This window comes from Topomyia yanbarensis, chromosome 3, assembly GCF_030247195.1.
Source record: "Topomyia yanbarensis strain Yona2022 chromosome 3, ASM3024719v1, whole genome shotgun sequence".
Taxonomy (NCBI): Eukaryota; Metazoa; Arthropoda; class Insecta; order Diptera; family Culicidae; genus Topomyia; species Topomyia yanbarensis.
Window position 1 is genome coordinate 187,788,462 of NC_080672.1, and position 9,933 is coordinate 187,798,394.

The window sequence follows — 9,933 nt, forward strand, 5'->3', positions numbered from 1 at the left end:
ATGTGATGTTGAATCCATTTTGCTGGGATGTTACTCCGAGGTTTGGATATCAGCAAAACATACTAGTATTTTTTCACAAAGATGAAGGTTTTACGAAGAGCGTATTTCACTTATTAGTTTTTATACTGAGGTAAAGAAATTCGTGTCTTAATTTTTAGTTTTACTATACATTGGAATATTCCAATTATAGTCGAATATTATGAGTGAATGTGATTACCAATTACCAAAAGCCAAAGTTTATCGAACAGATCAAGCAAAGTTTTCCAGTTGTTCAGTATTAGCATGGATAGTGTATTTTTTGGGTTAAATTTAGTTGATTGCTGCTGGGACCGGAGTTGAAAAACGATGATGGTCAGTAACAGATAATGACTGCAAATAGATGAATCATTTTTTTTTGACGATGACCACATATGACCCCAGCAGTCGATTTTCTCAATTACAAATACAAATATCCTTCGAAAATTTGATTGGTTTTCAACCAATCAAATTTTCGAAAACAAGGTGGGGAATGATGTAGTACTACGATATGAATGTAAATAATATCGAGCGGCCCCTTGAATAACTGGTCCGCTCAGCATGGGTAAAAGCTTCTGTAATTTCTCCCGAAATGTGAATGAGAGTGAGTGGTTGGTCGGAGTTCCTTCGAATGAACTGTCAGCTGAGTGGTTGAGCACCCACCGGATCCAGTCGTGGTTGGAGCCGAGTTACTTTTGGCGAGTGGTCACGACGCAGGCGTCGCCCCGCTTTTGAGAAAACCCTTTCTGCGACTTTTAACCACAGAATAAGTTATACTATTTGTCTCTAGGTTTTGAAAGCCATTCGGCAGCACCCGGGGTTTTGGTGGTAGAAGGTCTGGGGATATTCAAAAGAAATTGAAGCCGTATGCAAAAAGGCTTCGGAGAAACTTGCGTAATTTCGTGAACGATTGCATAGTTCCGGTCACGAAGATATGACTCATGCTTTAAACTGAGGACTCCAAAGATCTGATTTTTCACTTTGTTCTGGATCGTGGACGAGGCAGGAGTGGTTTAGTTTTTTCTCGCGCCTCGGTGTGGTTTTATAGGTAAAAGATAAAAATCGTGAGATTCTCTATATCATTTTTGCCAGTAATTAGTTTTCCCTTCCAGTTCTAACTTGTACAAGTTAAGTGGCGTCCCGCATATCGAAGCAGTAGTTTAGAGTCGGTATTCCCGAATTAAGGTAAGGTGCAAATGGTGGCCAGTGCAGTGCGTGCCCTAATTCCAACTTGTCGTTGGATCAGGGTTGTTAATCGATAATTAATCGTCATAATCGATAACGTTAACCACCCGTCAGTCATCGGAAACTCCGTTAACGATAATGTATCGTCGCCTTCATCGTCATCGTCGATAATTGTATCGTCGCTTTCATCGTCATCGTCGGTTCATCGATCATCGCGATACATTTTGCGTTACTTTCCCGTTTATTGGAGTTGAAGTTGATGCGGTTAACTTTCAATTGTTTAGAATTAAATAACTATTGTAGGACATGTTGTTGGCAGTTAAAAATCAATAGTTTTGGACATTTTCTATGAACAGGGGGGGTCCGACGATGTGTCAAAATGGAGTTTTTTGTCAACTTTTCGGGAGAGTTTTATATTGAAGGGAAAGTTATTGGCAGTTGACAATCAATAGTTTTGGACATTTTCAATACACAGGGGGTTCGACGATGTGTCAAAATGGATTTTTTCAACTATTGAGGAAAGTTTGTTATATTGAAGAAGTTATTGGTAAGTGAAAATCAATAGTTTTGGGCATTTTCAATGTACCGTCGGTGCATCAAAATAGTTTTTTTTTCAACTTTTCGCGAACTTTTTATATTCAAAGGCAATCGATAGTTTTGGACATTTTCAATTCACACGAGGATCCAAATTGGCAAAAAGGTGAAAGAAATTCTTTGAACCACGAAAAACATTTTTAGTTATAGTGTCTTCAGCAAAGTTTATTTATATTTTTTCATTCATTTAAAAAGTATTAGTTGGGTGATTAATTCCTCTAAAGCTGAGAAGAAAGTTTTTGCCTATGTTCATGAAAATAAAAAAAAACTTTCTTTGGCAAAGTTGTTGACAATATCTTAAGTATTAACTTCGCTGAAGAGACTATGTGTCTATCTGTCGATTTTAATTTACATTTGTGGAGATTTTTTTGATATACCCCTGAAAATTGCTTTTTTCAAAATACTTTTCCTGGTAATTTTGTAGAATTTCAAAATGTTCCAAGATGTTGTTCAGCATAAGAAAATACAGAATTTTTATAATGTAAGTTTATTTGTATCTCTTACAACTTAGAAGTTATCGAATGTTTTAGTGCCCAAAAAGCAATATTTTGGTATGGAAGCCGCAAATTTCCGCAGACGAATACCAATACGAATCTGTAAAACAAACACTATCAAAATCGTTTGGTGGGCTCTAGCTTACGTTCAAGTCAAATTCGAGTAAATTCCTTCTTTAGCATGTTTTTCTTATCTTAGAGATGCAAAATATACAAAAATAATAATACTGTACTGTAAGACCTCCTTAAGGAATTTTTTTACTAAATGATCAGAACGGGTTATGAGGCTTGGTCGAGGAACTAAAGAAGAATATTTTAACCGCTCCGGTTTATTAAAAAGAAAGAAAAAAAAATATGTTAGTCCAGGTGTTTGCGTTTCTACTTCGTCACTTCAGAACCAGCAAAAATATGTGCCGATTTCGTCAATGCCATCGTTTTATCAGCCTATAATTCACTGTATTCAAAAAACGAATAAAACTATTATGAGGCCGTACATAAATAACACTACATATTTAAGGGTAAAAGAAGGAAGCATGAAGCATCTTGTTACATAGTGGAGCGAAGAAACGGAGGAGGGGGCTAAAAGCTTCCTAACTAGAAAAGGAAATCAAACATTGGAAATATGTATATTCTCCTTTTCAAAATCCGAAATCTTCTGGTTTAAATCAAAATTATAATAAATTCTGTTAATCACCACACGACTTAAATGTGTAGTGTAATTTGTGAATGGCCTAATAATAGTGGTTTAGTAGTTTTTTCAATATATGTTTTTGCGTGCTAAAAATAACTAATCGCACAATAGCTCAAAATTTTTCTTCATGGTCAAAACAATTTTGATCACCTTTTTGCCGCTTGGAAACACTGTGCACCTGGGACTCTTCTGTGCACCAACATACTCGAAAAGTTGAAAAAAATCAATTTCGACTCATCATCGGACCCTTCTGCGTCCAAAATTATTGATTTTCAATTGCCAACAACTTTCCCTTCAACATAATACATTTTCCCGAAAAGTTGAAATAATTTCATTTTGACGCATCGTCAGACCCCGCTGTGCATAGAAAATGTCCAAAACTATTGATTTTCAACTGCCAACAACATGTCCTTCAATAGGTATTTATTTCTAAACAATTGAAAGTTAACCGCATCAACTTCAACTCCAATAAACTGGAAAGTAACGCAAAATGTATCGCGATAACCGATGAACCGACGATGACGACGAAAGCGACGATACAATTATCGACGATGACGATGAAGGGGACGATATATTATCGTTAACGGAGTTTCCGATGACGATACATTATCGTTAACGAGTAACGTCGATAAATTATCGTGAAAAATGTATCGCATTAACAACCCTGCGTTGGATGCGTGTTTTTTGTGCAGGTTTGAAGCTGCAGGATCCCGTCACTCCGATCATCATCCGTCATCAACCGCTTCTGACCCCGCCATCTAGCTACAAAGTTCCCGGGGAACCATCCGGAAGAGCGACGACCGTCAAATTCGCGCTAGCTAGGGAGCAGCGTCGTTGCCAGCATACATCTAGTTGCTGGGCACCGACTATCGATCAACCCACGTGGGACACATGTAATGCAGTGACCTCCATCAGGTCAGACTCTGCCAGCAAACGACCGGGCAAATCGTTTGGGGCAACCGGATCAGCATCTCCAGCGGACTGGATCTTCGAGCGACCCACGTAAAACCATGGTAGTGTGAGTACTCATTTCCTTTTTTTGACATGCGCATGATCAATTTTTTTTAAACCTGCAAATGCCGGTTCAGTGAGCTAAGTGACAGTTTTTTTTTGTTTGGCGGTTTTGCGATGAAATCGCTGTATTACACGCAAACACGCCGACTGTATATGCACGCACCGTAAGTTGAGCCACTCATTTTCGGATGAACACAACGTTAGGTAGTTAGATTTTTGATATGCTTTGGGAAGAGAGAGAGACACAGGATAGGCAGTGACCATGTTGGTTAGCGCGCTGCGAAGAAATTAGCTAGCATGTTTGGAAGGCCCTGGGTTCGAGACCCGAAATGTGAAATAAATATTTTTTTTTTGTAAGCGAATTATGAGTTGTAGTGATTGAACAGTTTTTTTTTGCAGTGGACCATTTTTTGGTATTTTCTGATGTTGGTAGTTTCACGATTTTCGGTCGTTTCCGTTTTTAGCGGGCAGAGTTGACCCCTTTTTCCTTCGACTCCACCTTTCCTAAATCGGCCACGATTGGGGACCTTCGGTTTGAGTAGATCTTTGCCCGTGATGATAAAAAGCGTTAGAGCTAATCAATTATACCGGTCTGAGGCATTCTTTGTATACTGTTGTTGATTTCTAGCGAATGTTTTCAGACTGGTAATCAAGGTACCTGAATCCAGTTGGACCATTCTGGAGCCAGAACTCAGAAACAAATAGTACACGCCCGTAGGAGGGGTCTCAATAGCTGGGCAAACAGAACAAGGCGAATGGTCTCCTTCGGGAGTGGCGCTGAAGCCATCCGCTAAATATTGATTTAGGCTCCGGCTCCAACAGTCTCGGGTTACAGTTATTTCTTTCCAATCTTAAGTATTTATCCGATGTAAGTAGCGCGCGGCTGGAAAAGACGGCAAACCATAGTTGCGGCTGACTGATTGTTCCATTTCGCATGTTATTTTTGTTAAATTAAAAGCCCTTAGTTAGTTTAGTACTTTTCATTCCATAGCACGCGTGTTTGTGGATCAGGGGCGGATCCAGAAAAAAAATTCGTGAGGGGTCTGAATTTTTGATTTTCAAATGAACGTTGCATAATTAGAAATACATATAAACCTTATTTAATGAATATCAGTTATGTTGGACAATGATTTTGAAATAGGAACTTACATAAAATTAAAACCATCCACCACTGTTGTGGATCCCACAAATATTCCTTTTCAGGATTCCACCAATGGACCCCAAATATAGAACATTTTAGAGTTAATGTTAATTAAACCACCAAATATATAAAGAAACATATGTTAAACTCTCTTCGTTTACGAATAATTTGATTTATGACCAGTAATTTTTCTATCGTTGCAAGGACGATTTAATTTGATAGCAGGTAAGGTTTTGCTTGTGAGCATCATTAATTTATCATTTCGGGGATTTGAATAAAACTTTTTTAAAACTTGGATCTGTCACACTAGAGGTTATCGATTTTAATTTAAAAATTCAACAATTATCTCTAGTGAAGAATATCATGCCGGTGTGTATTTCTGAAACAGTCGATGGCATTAAGGGGTTTTAATTTGGCCACGAATAATATTGCTTGCTCATAAAACTGGCTGCATTTTTAATGTCATCGTGGTCGTGTCTTGTACACAACCCTTAATTTTTTTCTGTATGTGAGTGCGGTTGTCATCCTTCTTTGATGAAGCCGAAAAACAAGAGAATATGAAGAAGAAAAGCACAAACAAATGACGTAGTGGGCCTTTCTGTTGCCATAAGTTTTGTTTCGGTTCGGTCGTAGTTAAATTAATCGTTTTTTTTCGAGGTAAGAAGGGTCCATAAGTGTTCTAATCGGTAGATCCGAGGTGAAGCTCGGCCTTTTCTCACTTTTCAACGTGCGCCAAAGAATCAGGATGCTCTCTCGGATGTTTCTGTTTACTTTAAGGGCCCCAGTCGCCATCCTTAATTTTGCAAGTATAATACTAATACACTCAAATGTTCCCACCTTTCTCTTCATCTTGCCCTTATTCATCCTACCATTTGACCTAAAGCGTTAAATAGAGATAGCAGACACTGCTCTAACTAATGTATTTAAATGGGTGAGATGAATACAGGAGCTAAGATGAATTGGGGCTCAGAAATTCTATGTATCTAGTACTTGAACATAAAGGTTAAGAAGGAAAATATATACCGATTCTTTTTGTTGAAGTTGTTCTACAAAATTCAAACATATTGTTAGCCATAACGTTATCTATTTCCTTGATAACATAACTCCTATCCCGCAAATCTAGTAGTAATTTGTAGTTTTATTGCATACGAAAATCTGTTAGTTTACACTGTACATCAGATCAAGGAAATCTAGCAGTTATGCAGAGGTAGCTCTTAAAGCATGTGATGGACTAATTCATCAACATTCCTATCCCACCAATCTAGTAGCTATGCAGTGGTAGCTCTAGCAGCATGTGTTATACTAATATTCGTTCCCGAGAGATATTAATCATACTCATCGTCCTTTTTGACCAAAGAATAGGTGTGTTGAATAGGTGAAGCATACAGCACTTTTTAGTTATTCGTTGTAAAGTCAATCATTACGTACATCTATGGGTAGTCCACTCGAGATATGAGATTGTTTCGAATCGAGGAGGGAAAAAACATGGATACTGAATAATCCCAATATTAATTTTGGATCAGTAACGATATACAATATCGCGAATTGGGAACGACGAAATGTGCCCCAACTGGAGCTTTAACCAGAAGCCTCGAAACATTATTTTCGTAGTAATTTTTCAACGGGACAGCAAAATGCAAATTGTTTACCTCTTTTACGTAGCTGGTAAAGTTTTCCTTCTGCTTGCACCTGAGCTCATTCATTGCGACTGGCAATCCGCAAGATCGATGTGCGTTAGAACAAACAAATTGCAGAATGTAACTTTACCAAATATAAATATTCAAATTTGTTAACACGAGCTAAATAATACAAACACTCAAGAGAACCAAATTGACTGTATTTGGCATTTTGGCCAATGTACACGGTCAAGATGAATAGTACACACTCTAAAAAAGCATCACTTTTAAGTTACGAAAATAAATCACTTGGGTGAAACTAACCAGCAAAAAATACTGAAATCAACACAGCGGGAAAAAAGTCAGCAGGAAAAACGATCGCAGCGCCATCTACATGTCAAAAATTACACTACAAAGCCACGCTTTTCCCGTTTACTTCACACACAGACCTACCAGACATGACACTCGAGATCTTGCAAAAATTTAAAGGCCTTTTCAAATGCCGCAAGAGGCGCGCAACCGTATGACATAATAGACAAAAATACCCAAAAACATACAATCGTACGTCCGCGTTTTGTTGTTGTCGTTATTGTGCTAAATGAACTATGTTAGGAACAAACAAAAATTAACTGGTGCTCTACAATTGATTGTAGTAACCATTCGTCTTGAAATCAAAACTTTAAGGTACTTTCTGTATAAACAAAACGAAGGTAAACTGCAATGTATGCAGGAAGCAGTGGCCATCAAAATGCACCGCAAAGACAATGATTTTGGAAGAGTTCGCAATTAATTCCGCATGTTTTTCTGCTGGCCAACAAATGAGAGTCGATTAGGAAGTTATTTGACACATTGTTAAGAGTTAAAACTAATCCAGTTGAAAATAAAATAATGAAAATCAAATGGCATTGTGTGGAAATATTGTCTTCAATTTAAATTTAGTCAAACAAGCATTTTCCACAATTTTCAGCACAACTTGTAGAGTCCACATTACTGCACACAGCAAAAAGAATTGTAATAATGGTTGATGCGATGTTCATGATGTGCATGACATTCAGACGTAATGGTAAATAATAGTATAATATTGTGCTACTTTAGATACAATTATACCTCAATCTCCTAATATAACGAAAAACAACGTACTGAGATTATTACATCGTTTTAACAGTACATTGTATTCGAATTGATATAATATTGTAATGAAAACGATGTAGGAAAATAGTCCTGTCAAAATAATGTAATATTAAACTGATAAAAGTTTGTTCCATTTATGCATGTGATATCGCTCATTGATAAATTTGTACTATTACACGTTTCGACACAACATTACAATCAAATGTATGCACATCATTATTTTCGTCAAATTATAGTGATATCACACGTACCAACGCTATATTAAAAAGAATAAAAAAATTTTTCAGTGTATCGATAACTTTCGACGCGTTACATATTCCACTTCCGCCCCTCTTTCTCTTTCGTCTCGATTTCGTTCGTGTGAGAATATTTATGCTAGATTCAATTGTTGGCGATCGCCGTTCATGTTTTAATTTGTTTCGTTAAAATTGTTTAATAGTTTCCTTTAAAAAATCGTGTCCTGCTAATATCACGCTCCCGTGCCGATATTCTATGATCCAACCATTGGATAAGTGAACAAATCTTGTAAGTTTCATTTGCATTTCTGTTTGTCATCGCTCAATATATTATATACCCAATAAAATTTATCTATCTGTTACTATCTGTGCTAATTGCGTTTCATGTTTGCATTTTTAACATAATTTTTTTATAATTGTTTGTTTTTTTAGATTTATGGATGTAGATGTTTGTTTTTAGTCCGAAAATATTACATTTCACACAAACTCTTACCCGCTGTCAGGCGACCATATTTTAGAGATCAATCGAGAAAATTTGGTCCGGAATTACATGTAAGTATCGACGAATAAAATTAAATATAATGCCGATGATATTTACGGTCGAAAGCAAATGTTTGGATGCATTGGAAGCGAATATTAGGTTTGCTTCAGTACCAGGTGAAACTGGAAGTACTCCGGAGCAAACAGGGAGAAACTCGTTCCTGTATTTTCTTCTGCTGGTAGCTAACCGGAGTAAGTACTTTTTGCTTCTGTTTACTCCGGAACAACTTTCGTGTACTGTAACAAACCTATTGCTTGCTGAACCAGATCTATGTTTTTGCTTGATGCTTGATCAGATATGCGTTATCGTCGCTCATGATAGCATTCTTGATCCTTTTTGATCAGTTACACCTTGTAAAATTTAGCTTTTCTCTTTTCTTTATGATAGAAGTTGAATTTTAACGCGGACATAATGGTCCAACAAGTGAGCGTATAGAGCGGAGCTAGTGCGATGCGGCTTGGGCGCATAGCCGAGGCCGTAGGACGATGCATTGATTAACCCGTCGCCGGAAGTGCAAGTAAATCTGTAAACTCTCGTTTTGCCGGTTTACTCAAATTTAGGAGCCATAGCTAGTTTAAAGCCGACTGAGCGGTAGCGTAGTCGAACAGTACAGCAGAAAGCTATGTGGCGTAGTCATATTAGTCAACCGAAAACTTGAATCCAGCTATAGCCCCTATGTTCGAGTAAACCGGACAAACGAGATCATCACAGGTTTACTTATCACTCCAGTGGCGGGTTGATCAACACCTTGCCCAACGGCCTCAGCTAAGCCATATCACACTAGCTCCGCTGCATAAGCTCACTTGTTAAGGTTGGAGAGAGAATCGACAAAAATCAAAAACGGAAAAAGCAGTTTTTTCCACACAGGGTGTTAGATCTTCATAAAAACCAAACAGCAGAACTGTAACAACATTTTACATAAGCTGATTGCCTTATACCCAATAACTAGTAGAAAATTATGGACAAAAAGTTTAGTAAAGCGTTATCAACACAAATCTTATCATTCTATCAATATCTATGCATTTGCACTTCATATTTACATTTTTGAGCTTTATTTTCTAATTGTTATCGGGTACACGGTTTTTTTTGTCGAATAATAAATCAGTTTCGTTGTACACGCTTGCCCGCTGCCAGGAGGCCATGTTTTAGTTGCATTGTGTTAGTTGTCAATAATTATTGAATTGCACAAACCGGAACGACAAAATTTGCCCTAAATAGCATATAGGTGTTCACGAATGAATTTGAAATGTATGCTGGCGATATTCCTGATCGAAA

At 37.4% G+C, this 9,933-nt stretch overlaps 1 protein-coding gene across 3 annotated transcripts in view; it reads right to left on the minus strand.

The window, feature by feature from the left end:
* Positions 1–7,013, minus strand: part of LOC131691083 (myotubularin-related protein 10-B) — a 503,383-nt gene extending 496,370 nt beyond the window's left edge. For 2 of the 3 annotated variants that reach the window (XM_058977276.1, XM_058977275.1), the window contains exon 1: positions 6,784–7,013. In XM_058977276.1, the coding sequence (XP_058833259.1) occupies positions 6,784–6,837 (54 nt within the window). In that variant the 5' untranslated portion in view covers positions 6,838–7,013. The remainder of the gene's footprint in view (positions 1–6,783) is intronic. The other variant, XM_058977274.1, reaches the window with a different exon arrangement.
* Between the last annotated feature and the right edge of the window lie 2,920 nt (positions 7,014–9,933).